The 20014-nt window shown below is 46.9% G+C and overlaps 1 protein-coding gene across 1 annotated transcript in view; it reads right to left on the bottom strand.

Moving 5' to 3' along the window:
- Positions 1 to 20014, bottom strand: part of LOC129338423 (cytochrome P450 3A9-like) — a 32929-nt gene that overhangs the window by 5303 nt on the left and 7612 nt on the right. Inside the window, exons 5-8 of the mRNA XM_054992642.1 lie at positions 19323 to 19436; positions 18635 to 18723; positions 17172 to 17320; positions 15654 to 15781 (exon numbers count right to left, since the gene is read on the bottom strand). Of these exons, the coding sequence (XP_054848617.1) occupies positions 15654 to 15781; positions 17172 to 17320; positions 18635 to 18723; positions 19323 to 19436 (480 nt within the window). The remainder of the gene's footprint in view (positions 1 to 15653; positions 15782 to 17171; positions 17321 to 18634; positions 18724 to 19322; positions 19437 to 20014) is intronic.

The following is a 20014-nucleotide window of genomic DNA, read 5'->3' as shown; positions in this document are numbered from 1 at the left end:
GTACTTGCTCAGAATTCCTTCCTGTTCATTCTAGTGGAATCTACTTAGAAAGAAGAAGCAGAGCTAAAGATGCCACTGAATAAAATCTTTTTTTTTGAATAAAATTTTTTATTGGGTTAGAATCCATTATTTTTACATTTACATTCAATTTTCCCCAATTTTTTCATCTCTAACCCCCTCCCTTTCCCCCCCCCCTTTTTGTTGACTTCCAACAGCTTTCCAACCCTTTGTCCCCTTTCCCTTACTTTTATTAGCTTCCTCTATCTAAAACAAATATATATTCTCCATTATTCTAAGCAGTACATCCTTAACTATTTTTAACATTGTATGCCCAAACTGTAAGTCTTTGTTTCCATCTTAGATAAACAATTTATCCCATTTTTCAATTTCAAATATTTCTATATATCATAAACCATATATATCATAAACCATATAGATCATACATTCATTTATATCAAACAATTTGACTTATTCTCTATATATTACTCATTCTATCTTTTTGTAATAATTCTATATATCTCTCATCACGTAGTCAATCAATTTGACTCATCTATATCTTCAGACATTCAGTTTGGTACAAAACTTACCAAAAAGAAAGAAAATATTGTTAGTTAATCAATCCTTATATTTAATCCTTATAGTTAATTATTTTCTATCTATGTTCTGTTTGTTAACCTATATATATCTATATATATATCAATCTATTAATCTGACTGCTTATTAATTCACATTTATCTCTTCTCCCCCCGGTAAAGTCTCCCCCCTCTACTTCAGTGCTTCAGTAGTTCTCAAACTGCCACAGTTTTCCTCCCACCTCCCATTTCTTCTCCAGGTGTTGTTTCAGCTTCTCCCAGTCTGTGTTGAACTGCCCTGAGTCCAGATCTCTCAGTTTTCTTGTCATCTTATCCATTTCAGCCATATACAGCAATTTGTAAATCCAATCTTCAATAGTTGGCACTTCTTGTACTTTCCATTTTTGCGCATACAAAAGTCTAGCTGCTGCTGTCATATAAAATATCAACGTCCTGTATTGGGCTGGAATTCCCTCCATTCCCAAGTTCAGTAGCAGGAGTTCTGGGTTCTTATTAATTTGAAATTGTAAAATTTCACTCATTTCTCTTATTATTTCCCCCCAGTACTGCCTAGCTACCTCACACGACCACCACATATGATAGAGGGAGCCCTCATGCTTCTTACATTTCCAGCATTTATTAGAAGTATTCGAATTCCCTAGCGCAATCTTCTTTGGTGTCATGTACCAACGATAGATCATTTTGTAGATGTTCTCTTTGATATTAGTACATGTCGTTGTCTTCATTGTAGTTTTCCACAAGTATTCCCATGCCTCCATTGTTATTTCTTTATTAAAGTTTATAGCCCATTTCACCATTTGTGTTTTAACTATCTCATCCTCGGTATACCACTTCAGCAGTACTTGGTATACCTTGGATATTCTTTTCTTATCTTCTTTAAGAAGGGTCTGCTCTAGTTCCGAATTCTCTATTCGTATACCTACCTTTACAGAGTCCGAATTATATAAGTCTCTGATCTGTCTATACTGGAACCAGTCGTAGTTAGGTGATAGTTCCTCTTGTGTCTTTATTCTGAGTTTGGATGCTTCAGTTTTAGTTATTTCTTTGTACGTTAAACATTGTTGTTCATTATCAACAGCTCTCGGGTCTATCACCTCATACGGAACCACCCACAAGGGAGTTCCTTCTTGTAGATAAATTCTGTACTTCTTCCAGATTATGTATAGACTTCTCCGTACAAAGTGATGCAGGAACATCGAGTTGACCTTTACTTTGTCATGCCATAAATATGCGTGCCATCCAAATATTTTTTTATATCCCTCTAGGGCTAGTAGTTTCTTGTTCTTTAATGTCATCCATTCTTTCAACCAAACTAGGCAGATTGCATCATGATAAAGTCTCAGATTGGGCAGTTGCATTCCGCCTCTTTCCTTTGCATCTTGTAAAACTTTCACTTTCACTCGAGGCTTCTTGCCTGCCCAAACAAAATCTGATATTTTCCTCTGCCATTTTTCAAATTGTTTAGAGTCTCTGATGATTGGTATTGTCTGTAGCAAAAACATTACTCTTGGTAACTCATTCATCTTAACTGCTGCAATCCTGCCCAACCATGACAAATTCAGTCTATTCCATTTAATCAAGTCTCTCCCTATCTGAGTCCATAGTTTTTCATAATTGTTTTTGAATAGATCTATGTTCTTTGCAGTTAATTCGACTCCCAAATATTTCACTTTACTTGTTACTTCACAGTCCGTTGTTTCCGTTAACAATTGTTGTTTCTGCTTAGTCATATTTTTACATAATATCTTTGACTTCTTTTTGTTAATATAAAAACCTGCCAAGTCTCCAAACTCCTTGATCTTATCTATCACTCTTGGCATGTTCTCCAATGGGTCCTCTACAATTAACATTATGTCATCCGCAAATGCTCTGACCTTATATGAATAGTCCTTTATTTTTATTCCACGAATTTCCTCATCTTGACGTATTTGTATCATCAGAATCTCCAATACTAGAATGAACAACAATGGAGATAACGGGCAACCTTGTCTTGTTCCTTTACTTATCGTCAATTTCTTGGTCAATTCATCATTCACCACGATTGCTGCAGTCTGGTCTCTGTAAATTTCCTTAATTGCTCTGATGAATCTTTCTCCCAATTGTAGCTTTTCCATAGTGGCAAACATAAAGTCCCAGTTTAAATTGTCAAACGCTTTTTCAGCGTCTACAAAGAAGAAACCAACCTCTTTGTCACAACGCTTGTCATAATATTCAATAGCATTGATCACTGTCCTTAAATTGTCTCTTATTTGTCTGTCTGGCAAAAAGCCTGCTTGTTCCTCCTCTATAACTTCCGAGAGCCACCCCTTCAATCTCTCCGCCAATATCTTCGCAAAAATTTTATAGTCATTATTGAGTAGCGATATAGGTCTATAATTTTTCACGTTAGTCAGGTCTTGGCCCTCTTTTGGGATCAATGATATGTTCGCTTCACTCCAAGTGTCTGGAATCCTTTGATCCCTTAAAACCCCATTCATCACCTCTTTTAGGAATGTTGCCAGTTCATTAGCCATTGTCTTATAAAATTTAGCCGTAAGTCCATCTGGCCCTGGCGCCTTTCCTAGATTTGCAGATTGTATTGCCTTACTTATTTCCTCGTCAGTTACTTCACTGTTCAACTTATTTCTCCAAGCTTCCGAGATTTCTGGAAGTTGGGTTTTCTCCAAATATGACGCTATTGATTCTTTGTTTACTTCTTTTTTATTATACAGCTTAGCGTAGAATTTATAAAAGGCTCTACTAATGGTAGTCTGCTCCAAATACATTTTGTTATCTTCACAAATTTTATTTATTATTTTCTTTTCCCTTTTCTTCTTCAATTGCCATGCCAGGTACTTCCCAGGTTTATTAGCACCCTCAAACGCTTTTTGATTCAGTCTTTTAAGATTCCACTCCAATTCTTTATTGCTCATTGCTGTTAGCTGTTCTTGAAGTATTTTAATTTCCTGGTATACTTTCTTTTTCCCTGGTCTCTTTTTTAGCTGTATTTCTTTGGCTTTTATTTTCTCCTCAATCTCTCGTCTTTTCTCCTCTTTCTTCTTTCTTGCTCTACCATTTAAGTCCATTAGTATGCCCCTTATAACCGCCTTGTAAGCATCCCAAACTTTATTGGTTGGTACTTCTTTATTCACGTTGTATTGTATAAAAAACTTTGTCTCTCTTCTCAATATTTCCATATTCTCTCTTTCCTGTAACAAGTCCTCATTTATTCTCCATGCTTTCCTTTTTCTCCTTTTTCCAAATTTCCACATAATTGGGTTGTGATCTGAGCCTACCATCGGCATTATTTCTACCTCCTTAGTCCATAACGCTAAGTCTTTTGAGGCCCAGATCATATCAATTCTTGATAATGTAGAATGCCTTGCAGAATAAAAAGTAAACTGTCTGCTTTTAGGATATTCTCTCCTCCATACATCTTCGAGAGTCTCTTGTTGAATCAACTAAAAAAAAAGCTTTGGTAATAGTCCTCTTTTCTTTTGTGCCGTTGTAGTCTTTTTATCTAGTTCCAAGTCTGTCACTCCATTGAAGTCTCCAGCAAGAATTATCTGGTCATATGCAAAATCGTCTAAATGCTTCCTCAAGTCCTCAAAGAAGCTTTCTTTTGCACCGTTAGGTGCATAAAGTCCGACTACCAACACTCTCTTTAAATTCCAAATACATTCCACTGCTACAAATCTAGCTTCCACATCTCTCATAACAAATTTTGGCTGTAGCTCCTCTTTTATGTACAGCACCACTCCTCTTTTTTTCTTATTAGAGGCCGCTACAAATTCTTTGCCCAGTTTTCCAGATTTTAAATATTTTACATCCTGTTTTCTAATATGGGTCTCTTGCAAACAAACATTGCCACTCCAGTCGGAATAAAAGACAGAGACCGTATTGGGATATAAACAGGGCCACTTTATTAATTAACCAACATAACATAAACCTGTCATTGCGGCAAGGGATCTAACTGCGGTACAGGTCAAGCCCTGGGGTCCTACCGGACCACCGCCTTGACCTGTCTGGGTGACCCCTGCTGCCCCGGGGGTGTTCCATCCAGAGGATGGCTGGGACCCGGCGGCCAGGCGAGTGGTTCCCCTTCAAAGCACCAGCCCCCACTAGCCGTGGAGCCTAGGGGCGGCCTTGTCAGGGTTCCCCACCAGGCAGTCTGCCCTCGCAGCTGGCAGCCGTACAGCCTCACCAGCCGCTCCTGACAGACCCCCATTTCCCAACTAATGGGAATGTGCCAAGGGGTCACCGGCCCGCTCAAGCTATCCTACCTGCCAGTGGCCAAACTATATACATTCCATCAACCACCAGTTTAAATATGTCCCGCAGTGCGAGGTAGGCGAAAAACAACTTCCCTGTAGGCCAATTGGGGAAGAAGAAAAAATTCCTACCTGGCCCCGTAAAACGGCGACCGGCTAATCCCGCACTGTAACAGGGAGAGGTGGGTGGGACGAGCAGACACGCGGCGACTGAGGGGGCCTGTGGGGCGGAACCGGCTAACTAGCCGTTTGCTCCGCCCCCAGGCCAATGCCCGGATGGGTTTAAGCGCGGGCTGTCTTTGCTCCTTCCGGAGCGGCAAACCCGGCCCCCATCCGAGCAGCCTTGCTGCCGTATGGGTAAGTGCCGCATTGCCACTCCAGTCGGAATAAAAGACAGAGACCGTATTGGGATATAAACAGGGCCACTTTATTAATTAACCAACATAACATAAACCTGTCATTGCGGCAAGGGATCTAACTGCGGTACAGGTCAAGCCCTGGGGTCCTACCGGACCACCGCCTTGACCTGTCTGGGTGACCCCTGCTGCCCCGGGGGTGTTCCATCCAGAGGATGGCTGGGACCCGGCGGCCAGGCGAGTGGTTCCCCTTCAAAGCACCAGCCCCCACTAGCCGTGGAGCCTAGGGGCGGCCTTGTCAGGGTTCCCCACCAGGCAGTCTGCCCTCGCAGCTGGCAGCCGTACAGCCTCACCAGCCGCTCCTGACAGACCCCCATTTCCCAACTAATGGGAATGTGCCAAGGGGTCACCGGCCCGCTCAAGCTATCCTACCTGCCACTGCTAAGGGTCAAGCCTCTGCTTAGGCCCTAGCACCCCACAGGTGGCTTATGGCCAACCTGAGCCCTTGCCGCAAATCCTCCAGGAAAATGTCATTGCCACTCACCGACAGGTGGACCCCATCGCTACGATAAAGGTCAGCCACCTCAGCCTTTATAGCGGGATGTGGCAGATATATCCCCAGACCCCGGCCCAAGGCCTTCTCCAAGGCCCTGTTAGCCCTATGACGTGCCCTTTCAATCCCGACAGGGTCCAACGCTTCCCTCCATACACGACGGGGAAGTATTGCTGACCATATAATGAGCGTGTCGGGCCAACGCTCTTTAATCCACCACAGGTCGGCCTCCGCCTGCAAAGATAGGGCCTTACCCTTCACCAGGCCAAGATCATTGCCACCGAGGTGGATTACCAGAATGTCCGGCAGGGGGCCACACCTTCCCTCAAAAAGGAGCGGCAGGAGACCAGGCCACCTCAAACCTCTGCGACCCTGCCATTCCACCGTAGCCCACAAACTGAGGCCCAACTGCGAGCCGAACTGGGTCTTCTTTGCTTGACGAGCAGCCCAAAAGACCATACTATGGCCGCAAATCAAAACCCTCTTCCTCGTGTAGCAAGCCGCCGCACCTGCAAAGAGACCAAAGTCAAGAAGCGTTCACCTCTCCGCCCAAAGGGCGGACATAAGACCGGAAGGCCGCCGACCGCCAGCGTCCCAGACGCTGTATAACTGGGCCAGGGTACCCCATAGCCGCGGCCGTCGAAGCCGCCCCAATCCTGAAGGAATGAGTCCCAAATTTCAAGCCGTCAAGACCCAGTTCCGACAAAGCCTTCCCAGTCACCGACCAAAACTGATATTTGGTCAATGGGGAGCCATCCTCGTGCCGGAAAAGCAGCCCGTCACCCTCTCCCCGAAGAGCCACGTAGCACCTCAACGCGCTGACCGGGCATAGGCCAGGTTCAGCACAGCTGCCTAAACGTAACACGAATCCCTTACCCGCCTGGTCAGTCTTGGATCTCCGTACCCTAAGGGTGACCTCGTCCCCCTCGAATTTGAGATCCTGCGCCCTCAAGGCACAGCCCGAGTGATCAGCCCGAGCCAGGGCCACCAATTCGCTGACCCTAAGCGCCCCAAAAAACGCGGTAAGGGAAGCCGCATGAAACAACGCCGCCTCAAACGGAGAGCGACACAACTTATCCCAAAGCTCGCCTAAACCCCTAAGAATAGCAGGGGAAATTGGCTGCCTATCGTCCCTGCGAGTCCCAGTTTCACGGGACCACCCTTCAAGCATTTTCCGCAAACGGAAATCGCCCGTCAGATCTGCAAGACCCTTGGCCTTACTAGCGAAGGCTAAAGCCGCTAGCTGACCCCTGATAGACTTAACCGACAACCCAGAACCTCTCTGAGCCACGCAGAACTGCATGAGGTGCTGCACTGGTATAGGCCATACCTGTTGCAAACCCGCATTCCCCCTAAAACCCGCAAATTGACGCACTGCTCGATCGTACGACCGCCGCGAGCTGGGGGCCAGTGCCAGATGAATAGCCCTTTCAGCCTCTAGCCTCCAAGGTTCCACAGTTCCCACGGCATCGTGGTCGGTGCGGCGTCCGCCTCGGGGGCAAGCTGCCGAAACCGGGGAACCTGAAAGCGAGACAGAGCATCTGCCACGCTATTGTCCAACCCAGGGACATGCCGAGCTAGAAACAAAATATTAAGCTTTAAACACCGGAGGGTGAAGGCACGAACCAGCCTCATGACCCTTGATGACCTAGATGTAAGGGACCGGAGGACATGAACCACTGCCTGATTGTCGCACCAAAAGTGGACAGAGTGGTTTGCCAAGGTGTCCCCCCAAAGATGCACTGCTACTAGGATCGGAAACAGTTCCAGAAAGGTGAGGTCCTTACACCATCCCCTTCTGACCCATTGTACCGGCCACCGTTCGGCACACCAGTGACCTTGAAAATAGACACCGAACCCCAGGGACCCCGAAGCATCGGATGCAACCTGCATATCCGCCGCTAACCTAAGAGGCTCCCTCCAAAATGAGACCCCGTTAAAGTCCCTGAGGAATGCCTCCCAAACTTCCAGGTCCTCCCTCATCCCCCTATTGATGGAAAGGCGATGATGGGGGAGACGAAGTCCCCCCATGGCATCGCACAAGCGCCTGAGGAAGGCTCTGCCGGGGGCTACGACCCGGCAGGCGAAATTTAAATGCCCCACCAGCTGCTGGAGCTCACGCAACGTGGCTTTCTTCTTCCCTCTAAAAAGGGCCAGCCGAGTTCTAAGGTCGAAGAGCTTCTGGGCAGGCAACCGGGAGGCCTGCCTAATTGTGTCCAGCTCAATCCCCAAAAAGGTGAGGGTAGTAGCCGGACCTTCCGTTTTCTCATGGGCGAGAGGCACGCCCAACTCAGCCGCCAAGGCAATAAAGCCCGTCAAAAGGCGGTGACACTGGCCCCCCCCGGGGGGCCCAACGAAAAGGAAATCATCTAAATAATGGGCCGTGGCGCGGCACCGAAGCCGTGACCTGAGGGCCCATTCCAGAAACGAGCTGAAACGCTCAAAGGCTGCACACGAAATCGAGCAACCCATTGGCAATGCCCTATCCATATAAAACTGGCCATCAAACGAGAAGCCAAGCAACTCAAGTCGTCCGGGTGAACCGGCAGAAGACGAAATGCAGACTTTATGTCGCATTTTGCCATCTCGGCCCCCACCCCGCATTGCCTAACAACCTTGACAGCCTGATCAAAGGAAGTGTATCGAACAGAGCACATGTGCTCAGGGATGGCATCATTCACCGACCCCCCTCTAGGGTAGGACAAGTGATGAATGAGCCTGAATTCCCCCACGGCTTTCTTTGGGACCACACCCAGGGGCGACACTCTCAGACACGGAACCGGGGGGGCTGGAAAGGGGCCCAGAACACGCCCCTCCAAACATTCTTTACCTATTTTACACCTAACAACCTCCTCCATGCCCACAACCGAACGTAAATTAGAGGACATGAAGGGAGCCCTAGGACCCTGGAAAGGAATCCTAAAGCCATAACGAAAACCTTCCAACAAAAAGTGCGCTTCCTCGCGTTTAGGGTACCCCGCAAGGAGGCGTTCAAGAACCGTCAGGTTTATGGGGCTGGGGCCCTTTTCCAGCAGTAGCTGGGGGGCCCCCGCCCCCACCCCCACCTCCACGCCTTCCCGCCCTCTTAGATTGCCTGGTGCAAGAAGTGAAAGGGTGGGGGCCACCACAGATTGGGCACTGGTGTTTAAAATTGCACACCTTCCTGGAGCACACCCCTTGGGAACTAAAGTCCCAGCACAGCAGCCGGGGTTGAACCGGCTGCCCCGCGGGTGCGCGGGTGCCCTGCGTAGTCTGACTCCTCTGAACCAGGTGGCCACTATCCGAGCGGTCACCTGCATTCGGTTTGGCCGGGGACATGACCTGCAGCCAAAGCTGCTGGTGTATCCTGTCCCACTGCCAGGCCGGGTTGAGGGCGGCACGCATACGGAATTCCTCGTCGTATTGCAGCCAAGCTGCACCAACGAAGTCCGTATGTCCCCTATAAATTATATCAATGTATTGGAATAACTGGGCAGCCTTCCAAGGCTGAGCCCTAGCCACCACGCCGGCATAGATTAACATGCCAGGCAGCCAGTTATGCCAGTTCCGCTCTATTTTCCTGCGCTTCAGCCTTTCTTTATCGCGATCATCTAACTCCTCCTTGTCTTTCTTTTCCAAATCCCGAAACAGGAGATTGAAAACATCCACATATTCGCCACGCAGAATCTTATCCCTAGTGGCGAGAGTTAAGTGATCACCTAGGGGCATCGCTGTATCCCCAAAAGGCATAGCTCCAAATGGAATGGACCCATAACCGTGTGTCCCCCCCACAGGGAAGCCCCACGGATAGTAACCCCACTGATTAAAGTGGCTCCCCGATGCCTGGGAACCAGGGACCGAGGGGGCCTGTCCTGAAGATGGGCCAGCTACATCGCTACTAGCGGCCTGAAGCGCATTCCATGATGCTTGGGGCCACACCGGATTAGCCCCATAGAACTGAGGGGGAACTCCTATCGTGGAACCCACGTGCCCCTGGGGTGCAGATGGTGGAGCAGGTGCTTGACCCCAATGCCCCCAGGGCCAAGCCCCTGGTGTAACAGGTGCAGCCGACTTACCATCACCCTCAGGAGGTTGAATTGCAACTGCCACCTGCCCAGATTCCTCCTGCACGCTTTGCTCAGCTACGCCACTCAGTTCAACGGCTGTGGCTTCAGTCACCGTCACCTCGCAGGCTCGCTCCCCTGCTGCTGGCGTACCTGTACTTTCAAGAGCAGAAAGCCTATTAAGAACATCGCGCTGGAAGGTGGCTGACGAAGCCAAAAGGGTTGAGCGAGCCCTCTTTGCTCTGCCGGTTGCTGAGCCACCAGCTCCCCTGGCTTGTTCTAAGGCAGTCAAGCGAGCCAAGATGTCTTGCCGGCCCTGCAAATCACCCTCATCCTCCGATGAGGAAGAAACCGGGGCTGGCCTCTTTGATAGTGGACGCTTCGCTGGCTGTTTGCCCTTAGACGGCCCTTTTCCCTTTCCCGGCATAATGTACACTGGGCCAGTACAACCCCTCAGGAAAGGAGGAAGGCAACTCAAATGCCCTGCCCAGAACAATGCACAATACCCCCCAGGAAAGCAAGTACCAAGTGCAACCTGCAGCTCGTCAATCCCTATAACAACCCACCCTAACCGGGGGGGGGGGGGCGTGAGATACAACCACCTACTGGAGGGGGGGGGGCAAACAAACCAACACCTTCCCTGCTGCCTCCCTAGGGTGGGGGGGGGGTGGAAAATGGAGGAGATATCCCTCAGCGCCAGCCACCCACCAAGGCGGGGGGGGAACAGGGGAAGCTCGACAGCCCCCAATATAACCCCCCCTCCGATAAAGACCCCCGCGTCCCGGCGGCCTAACAGGGCCTCAACCGAACTGCTGCCCAGAGGGGACTCACAACCCCTCAACAATTAAGGCGCGGCCGCGCGAGCCGCAACGGCGGCGAGGCGCACGGGCTGAAGCCGGCCGAGCCGGGAAGGCAGGCGCCGAGTCACCCGACTCCGACCGCAGCCGCAGGCCCAGGCGCTTGCTCCCGCGCCGCGGACTGATCGCCGGGACTTGGGCTGCCTCTAAGAAGCGACGCCGGACGGGCCGCACCCGGCAGGCGCGGGCGCGCGCGGCCGGCGAGCGGCAGCAGGCTCTCTGCCCGGCCGCTTGCCCAATCCGACCAAGGCCGCCGAGGCTGCCGACCGTCTTCCGCACTGCACAGCCTCGCAGCCGCCGGCCCTGCCCTCGGAGAGTTGCTACATGCACCTCTCCCACGAGCAGACACGCGGCGACTGAGGGGGCCTGTGGGGCGGAACCGGCTAACTAGCCGTTTGCTCCGCCCCCAGGCCAATGCCCGGATGGGTTTAAGCGCGGGCTGTCTTTGCTCCTTCCGGAGCGGCAAACCCGGCCCCCATCCGAGCAGCCTTGCTGCCGTATGGGTAAGTGCCGCAATGTCACATTTTTGTTTTAGTAGCCAGTGAAAAATGTTTTTCCTCTTATTCGGTGAGTTTAATCCATTTACATTCCAAGATAATACTTTACACTCCATACTCATAATCTTGTTGGTAAGTCTTTTTCATTGTCCTTAATAAATCGCTCCATCTCTCGCTCAGATCTAATGCGTTTTTTGGCCCCTCCAAACTCAAAGGACACTCCTTCTGGTAGCTCCCATCTGTACCTGATTTTCATGTCCTTCAAAATCTGAATTAGCACTTTGTATTTTTTCCGATCTAATAACACTGATCTGGGCAGTTCCTTCATTATAATGATCGTCTTGCCATCAATCTCCAATGGATCTTGAAACTGTTTTGTCACAATCCTCTCTTTCATATTTCGTGTTGTAAACTGCACAATCACATCTCTTGGTAATTTCCTCTGGGTTGCAATTCTCGAATTCACACGGTATGCCACATCTAGGATAGCCACAACTTCCTCCTCCTCCTTCCCCAGGTATTCAGCCAACACCTCAATCATCTGTTCTTGCGCTGACTTTCCTTCCACTTCTGGCAAGCCACGAAAACGTAGCTGCTTCTCCATATGTTTAGTTTCTGCAACTGACATTCTCCCCTTCACCAATCTCATCTCTGTTTGTTGCGTGTCTGCTAAATTCTCCATCGCGTCTTCTACTGTTTTAACTCTCTGCTGCGTTCCTTGTAATTCACTTCGTATTGTTTCCATACCTTTTTTCACTTCTGACAGCTCCGATTTTACTGTCTGTGTAACCTCTTTAACCTCTTTTATCAGCTCCAATTTCGTGTCCTTAAGTTCTTTAATCATATCTAAAAGTTTTTTGTCCAGGTTTTTATCCAGGTTTTCTATTGCCGATTGCCACTCTTTTTTTGACATCGTGGGGCTTGCTTTAGCTCGCTCCCACGAATCCGCTCTCTTCCTTAACTCCGTGGCGTAAAATTTAACGTTTTTCTGTTTTAAATGTCCCGGTCTTCTTGCAAAAATTAAATTTTAAAGAGTCCAAAATGTCGGGCGTCTTTTCTCTATGGTTTCTCTATGATTTTGTAATCCAAGATGGCCTACTTCCTTTTCCGCTGAAGCCGCGACCCTTCCCCTTTCAAAAATAGCGATTCCCTACTTCCTGCCCTCCAGCAAGGGCCGCTTCTCTCCAGCCGCTCTATTGTTATTACGCACTTCCTGTCTCCCGTCTTCCCACAGCAGATCTCGCGATGGTGTCTTTTTCTCACAGCTCCAAAGCCACAGGTATTCAAAACAATAGTCCGATTTCTTTAATAACTTCTTTAAACTTAGTCTCTTTTCAAATACAATTCCTGCCGAGTCTTCCCCTCCTTTTCGCTAGTCTGTTGCAGTTTAAAAATCTACTTTTTTTCCTCTCTGTTTTTATCAATCTGTCCCGTATCAGAAGATAATGATCTTTACCTTCTCTTCACTTTTCTCGGGTTGTAATCGCTGTTTTGATTTTAAGTTCTCCTCTCAGCTTCTTCCCCCAATCGAAGCTTGGGTATGTAGGTCTTATGCCAGCCGAATTGGCCCCAAAACTGCCGCAGAGATTATAGCCGACCCGTCGCAAGGTGGGACCTCAAGGATCGGGAGGGGACCCATTGTGTAGAGCCCCCCCTCGTCCGAGATCTAACTCACCCTAGGGTCTTGAGCGTTCTTTGCCTGCTCCCCGCCTGAGAGCAGTCGGCCGCGGGCTATTTTCACCCCACCGGCCGGTTAAAACGGCAGTCCGGTCAGCTCCGCAAATGGAGCTGCGTTAGACCTCCATGAATCCCAAACCGGAAGTCTTCGCCACTGAATAAAATCTTTATACCTGGTTGCAGGATCTGATCTGGATAGCCAAGGGGAACCTGATCTTGTCAGATCTCAAACGCTAAGCAGGGTCTGCCTTGGTTAGTAATGGGATGGAAGACCTCCAGCAAAGACCAGGATTGCAGAGGCAGGCAATGACAAACCCCTTCTGTTAGCCTCTTGCCATGAAAACCCTGCCAGAGGTTGCCAAAAGTCAGCCATGACTTGAGGGCACTCTTTACCACTCCTGGCTACAGATCATACAATCATAGCGTTGGAAGGAACCTCCAGGGTCATAACAACAACAACAACAACAACGTTCGTATAATAATAATAATAATAATAATAATAATAATAATAATAATAGTAATAATATAACATTCAATTTTATACTGCCCTTCAGGACAACTTAAGGCCCACTCAGAGCAGTTTACAAAGTATGTTATTATTGATGGTTGTTGGGGGTTTTCCGGGCTGTATTGCCGTGGTCTTGGCATTGTAGTTCCTGACGTTTCGCCAGCAGCTGTGGCTGGCATCTTCAGAGGTGTAGCACCAAAAGACAGAGATCTCTCAGTGTCACAGTGTGGAAAAGATGTAGGTCATTTGTATCTACTCAGGAGGTACAAATGACCTACATCTTTTCCACACTGTGACACTGAGAGATCTCTGTCTTTTGGTGCTACACCTCTGAAGATGCCAGCCACAGCTGCTGGCGAAACGTCAGGAACTACAATGCCAAGACCACGGCAATACAGCCCGGAAAACCCCCAACAACCATCGTTCTCCGGCCGTGAAAGCCTTCGACAATATGTTATTATTATCCTCACAACAACAAACACCCTGTGATGTAGGTAGGGCTGAGAGAGCTCTGAGAGAGCTGTGACTGCCCCAAGGTCACCCAGCTGGCTTCAAGCAGAGGAATGGGGAATCAAACCCTGCTCTCCAGATTAGAGCCCTGTGCTCTTAACCCATATACCAAACTGTCATCTAGTTCAACGCCCTGGACAACGCAGGAAATTCACAACTACCTCCTCCCCACACCCCCAGTGACCCCTGCTCCATGCCTATAAGATGACAAAATAGTATCAGGATCCCTATTTTAACTGGCCTGGGGGGAAATTACTACCGGCCCCCAAGATGGTGATCAGCATTACCCTGGGCATGTAAGAAGGGGCCACGAGAACTAAGCACTGCTGTAATTCTTCCTGCCCTCCCTCTCATGACCTGCCTAGGTTTACAAAATCAGCATTGCTGTCAGATGGCCATCTAGCCTTTGCTTAACAACCTTCAAAAAAGGAGAGCCCACCACCTCCCAGGGAAGCTGTTCTACTGAGGGACCGCTGTAACTGTTAGGAAGTTCTTCCTAATGTTTAGCCATTAGTTCTGGTCCGACTTTCTGGGACAACAGAAAACAACTCTACACCATCTTCTATAGGACAGCCCTTCAAGTACTTGAAGATTGTTATCATATCACTCTCAGTTGTCTCTGCTCCAGGTTAAACATACTGAACTCCTTCAAATATTCCTCCCAGGACGTGTTCTCCAGACCCCCCTCCATCTTCGTTGCCTTCCTCTGGACATGTTCTAGTTTGTCTATATCCTTCTTAAATTGTGGTGCCCCAAACTGAAAACAATACTGTAGGTGATGTCTAACCAGAGCAGAGTAGAGTGATACCATCACTTTGCGTGATCTGGACACGATGCTTCTGTTGATACAGCCCAAAATCACAGTTCTAAACTTGTTGGAACAGTTTTGGGCAGTCCAAAGCAGGACAAGTGTGGAAAAATCAACCATGATCTAGGAACTTCTATCAACAATGCAGGTAAAGCTAACATAGCACAACAACACGAAGACAATATATGAGTCCAGAAAGCCTCTTCACCTGTGCAGGGTGGGTGATTTATGATTTATCACTCTATGAATCATTGATATCCCACCAATACTTTCAAAGTGTCAAGTGCAGGGTTCTTTAGAGATATCCTATCAAAGCAGTAACCAGTCCAGATCAGGTTTTTCCCTCATATCTGTGCTCTTACTATTTGGGGGAGGGGAGCTGTTACCACCTAACTTTTTTAATTATGTTTTTCTGCAAACATGGAATCCGCCTAAATTATAGCTGTGAGCTGGTCCTTTTGTTCCATTTTTCTTATCCATACAAGAATTGTCTCTTTCTTACTTACTCATTTATACCCTGCTTCCCCCCAATGGAAATCTAAAGTAGTTAACATCATTCTCTTATCCTCCACTTTATCCTCACACTAACCCTGTGAGGTAGGATAGGCTGAGTATGCGTGTCTGGCCCAAGATCACCCAGCAAGTTTCCATGGCAGAGTGAGGATTTGAACCCGAGACTCCCAGATTCTAGTCTGGCAAACTAACCACTACACCACACTAGCTCCCTTGGCTATTAAATATAAATATTAATAGACTCCCAGCTGCAGAAGACTTCTTGCCAGCCCCCTCTTTCTTCCTTCCTTCCTGCCTTTTTCATTCTCTATAATCTCCAGTCAAGTATTTCATAAGCAAAGAGAAATTTGGTGTACACAGAGCAAAAGATTTGAGATTTAGTCAAGCCTACATTGTTTTGTACAGTCAGTTATTCTGTGTTTAGTTCTCCATTCCAAAGTTTTCATCAGAGTTAACTCAAGAGAAGGTTTGTACTTGCTCGCTCTTACCGTTTCTTTCCCTTTCTCTCGATTCACCTTGATTTTGGCAACTGATCGTGCAAAGAACTCTACTGCATCAGTGGGGAAGAGGCTAACGTTCATCCTCTTCAAAAGAGGTTGTACAAATGGGAACGCATCTAGGGGAGAGGGATGAAAGTTGCATCATAAGAAGGGTGCAATATTGCTTCAGATGCTCCCTAAGTGTACATGGGCACTCTATGAATATGTATATATATATATTGTGTATATGTACACAAAACTGAGGTGGGATTCTTTAATTTGTTTGTGTTTTTAATCCTGTATGTTGTTTTTACCTTGTTGATAAAATGTTAAACTGTTTGCAGTGTGTCTAATGAGATGAGGTGAGATATAAATGTTTTAAGTAAACACAGAAAGGGGGAAATCATATAATTTATCCTTCCTGGAGTTCCATGTGTGGAGCACAGGAATTCTCTAGCCTGTAACAGAATATTCCAGAACAGGTAAGAATTTGACCACAGGCACTGTAACGAAAAGCTTTGCCCCAGGTTACAGGTAATAATAATATCCTCAGACATAAAAGGCAAACTGTGTTGCTGATAACTCACTTTTTATCCACACATCAGAACTGAGTTGGCAGCAACATGGTTGGCCTTCCTGCCGCCTCCTCGGAGCTTCTGGAGGCCTGGGAAGACCTCGTGTGGCAGCAAGGAGGGCTGCACTGTGCCAGCCTTCTTTGTCGCTGCAGCAGCCTCCTCAGGATTTCTGGATGGTCGCGCAGCTGCGGAGGTGGCAGTGAGGCCTGGCACAGCCTTCCCAAGGCTCCACAGTGGCCGCTGCAGTGGCGGGAAGGCCCAGTGCAGCAGCAGCCCTAAGCAGGTTGGGGTGGTGCAATGGGTTCTGGCGTGCTCTTTCAGTGGGCTGATTTCAGCCTGTTTGGGGCTGAAATTTACACTCTTTAGAGAGCAGGAGCACTCCAGGAACTGTTGCGCTGCCTCAGCAGCATTCCTACACTCTGCTAATTTTTGCCCCAAACGGACTGAATTTCACTCCAAATGGCCCAAATTGGCCCACTGAGGAGCGCGCAAGCCATTTGTAGAATCTGGTTTTTTTTCCCAAAACGGGCTTGGTCACTGGTTAATCATAATAGCATTCTATTTATATACTGCCCTTCAGGACAACTTCACATCCAGTCAGAGCAGTTTACAAAGTATGTTATTATTACTGTGAGGTGGGTGGGGCTGAAAGAGCTCTGGCTTCAAGTGGAGTAATGAGGAATCAAACGCAGCTTAGTAATATATTCCATTTTACAACCAGAGTTTGCGGATTGTTGAATTTTCTCAGCAAAGTATTCTAAAAACCCTTAATTAATGGAAGCTCACTGGTTGCAGATTGCAAACAGATTTTTCATTCTAGCTGTATCTGAAAAATGAGCTGTGCCTCATGTATACTCATACCCTACCACAAATTTTGTTAGTTGTATAGGTGCTATTGAACTCTTGCTCTTTTCTACTACTACAGATTTCACTGTTTGTCAAGGCAACTTACACATCAAAACGAAGAGTGGGGAAAAGAAATCAAATCTCACAAGCTTCTGCACCTCCTTGACAAAGGGGTCTTTGGGGTTGTTCATGGAGTCTGTGGTCACGCCGAATGAGGTGCCGGTAACGACATCCATGCTGTAAGCACCAAACAGGCTGAAGAGAGGTGGAAAATGGAACAGGAGGAGGGAAAAGTACAAAATAGGTCATTTTGTTTTATGGAGGTTGATTTATTTGAAGGAAGCATTTTTAAAATAATCCAGGCCCCGACTTGTTTTAGTGGGCTCCTCAGACTCTGACACCAAGCCAAAGCAGATGGTCTAGGATGTTTCATAACCCCTTGCTCCATCCTATCAGAGATCTGTGGTGGGAACTCTCTAATTCTGCAAAGAAAAAGCTGAGTTCCCAGTCTCCAACCAGGGAGGGTCAGCTCTATACTTTGAAAGCCCAACGGCAGTTTGCTTACAACATGGGGAGGGGTGTCCCAGCAGTGATGGCAAAAAGAGTGATGGTAGGCCATTATTTGGTGGTTTCAACATGTGTCCAAGCATGCTACACCTTTAATTTCTTTGCTTTAAGGGGCAGTTAACAGTGATCTTTCTTAAGAAAGTTCAGTGAGAGTTCTCCAAGGGCCTGCGCATCCCGAATCTGAACTGGATTGGACTCATTACTTGCTGCTGAAGCTTGAACTACATCTACCAATACCAGATCTTTGTGATTAAGAGTGGAACTATACAAGACACACAGGCACATGTCAGGTTCTGCAAGTATTCCTGGGAAATGTAGTCTTTAGAGAAAAAAACCCAACCACTCGATCTCAATCTCAGCTGGGGAGAATCACACCTGGAGGGACTTTATCTCTCTCTCACACATTCTCTCTCTTTCAAAAATTCTCTGGGAGCTCAAGATGGGGGTGGGGGAAAACAACAATGTAAGAGGAGGCAAGAAAAAAGCTGAGGTGTTTTGCAAGCGAGAGAGAAACCCACAGCATGGATTTTCTCTCTCTCTCGGCTTTTTTCCTATCTCATGTTACATCCCTTTGGCCCTTCTCTGAGCACCAAGCCAAGTAGATTTTTGAAAAAGAGAATCTCTTTATTTGGGCAGCTGTTCTTTATAAGAAAATCCACTCAGCTTGGTTTTCTTCCAGGAGCTTGGGGGGGGGGATAAGACTACCCCTCCCAGGGAAGGTTGTGGGACCCAACCCTTGCTCTTCATGTGTAATCCGTCTCATGTGGTTCAGTTCTAAATCTAGTTCTGCCTCAATCACATTGAAAGCAGAGAGGGGTCTAGTTTAACAAGTTAAAAGAATGTGAGCGTGAAGAGTCAAAGTCCTCTAGTTCTCTAGGTAGTTCCCCAGGTAGATCCATCCATCATCGTGAATAGTATATTCTTTCCACCTCCTCCAAACAACCTGTTTCCTCTGATGATGGATGAGTCTCCTGACTAGCTTGCATCAGGTAGTTTACTCACTCTTTAATGTCCAGTGTTTCTTCCCTCTCCACTTTTCCTTGAATATTTTTCATTAGGCTTTTTGCATGGTTCAAAATAATGGGAAACATCTGAGTTTGGAGGCAAGGCGGCGGGAGAGAAAATACAAAACAAAGTGATGATATTGATCTATATGCTCTTATACTCGAGGCGCCTTACAAAGCTACAGTGCATCATAAAATACATGAAATGACATAGGGAGGTTTCAAAAACTTGTTTAAAACTATTCAAATACAGTTAATTCATTAAAAATGCAGTTAACTGCAATTATGGCTGCTCTAACACATTTTGTGATAGAAGGATAATTGTAATGCTAATGGAAACTGGCATACAAAACAGAAACCATCACCTGATGTTAAATGTGTCTTTAATTTTTTTCTAGTTTGTTTCATGTAAGCAAACCAAGACACTGCTATCTGGATCGATCATATTTTTAAGATGAGAACTTTAAAAAATTAAAAAGAGCATCACTGCTTGAGATTCTTGGAAGCTATTATATGGGTATTCAGATAATGTATAGCATCCTGTAGGAGCAAGAAGGGTTACATACTATTCCTTGGTATGCTTTTAATAGATATGCTACTCCTTGGGCCAGAGATTAGGCTGGGATTTTTAAAGAGTATCAGATTGGCTTGGTGGGTTTTATTGCAAGTGCTCTCTTGGGTCTTACATCTTTCAGCTTTCCACTGGTGAAGGTTGGTGAGAGCACGGTCCGAATCCTCTTCCATTGCTCATCTTTTGCTATTGAAACGGCATCTTCCAGTTTACCCGTTGGACCAAAATCCTGAATGGGAGATCAAAAAGAGAGTGACCATTTCTTTGATTGTGTAGTCACAGTATGGTAATGGATTTCTCTAGAGGTGAATATGACAAAGATTCAAGAGCAATGAACAGAATTCAGAGATCAGTGCTTCCCTAGATCATTGTAAGGTGTATTTTCACTATGCATGTTTTATTTAAAGTGTTGTGTTTCAAATTTTATATTTTCATTGAGCAATGATCTCTACTATGACTTCTCTATGAGTATGGTAGAAAGTATATTGTGAAGAGCTTGCTCTTTGTAGGACATAAAGCTTATCAATTTAGCGATGTAATGATCATTGTCCTTGCTTGGATATTGATCGTTTGGGCATCTTATTCATTCAGCCATTTCTACAGGAAGAAAGCGGTCCCATTTTAGCTCCAATTCTCCTGACCCCTCTGACACACCATCTGCTGCTAATGCTACCTAACCTGGTATTGACTCCCAAATTCCTCTCTTGGATACACACAAAGATCTGCATTGGGAAGCCTGGCCAAGATACCACGTTCCAAACGTATTAGAGTTCTGTGACTGAGATACATAGATCCTAAGAAGGGCTC

This window comes from Eublepharis macularius, chromosome 12 (assembly GCF_028583425.1).
Source record: "Eublepharis macularius isolate TG4126 chromosome 12, MPM_Emac_v1.0, whole genome shotgun sequence".
Classification (NCBI taxonomy): domain Eukaryota; kingdom Metazoa; phylum Chordata; class Lepidosauria; order Squamata; family Eublepharidae; genus Eublepharis; species Eublepharis macularius.
This window is presented reverse-complemented; position numbering and strand designations above follow the sequence as displayed.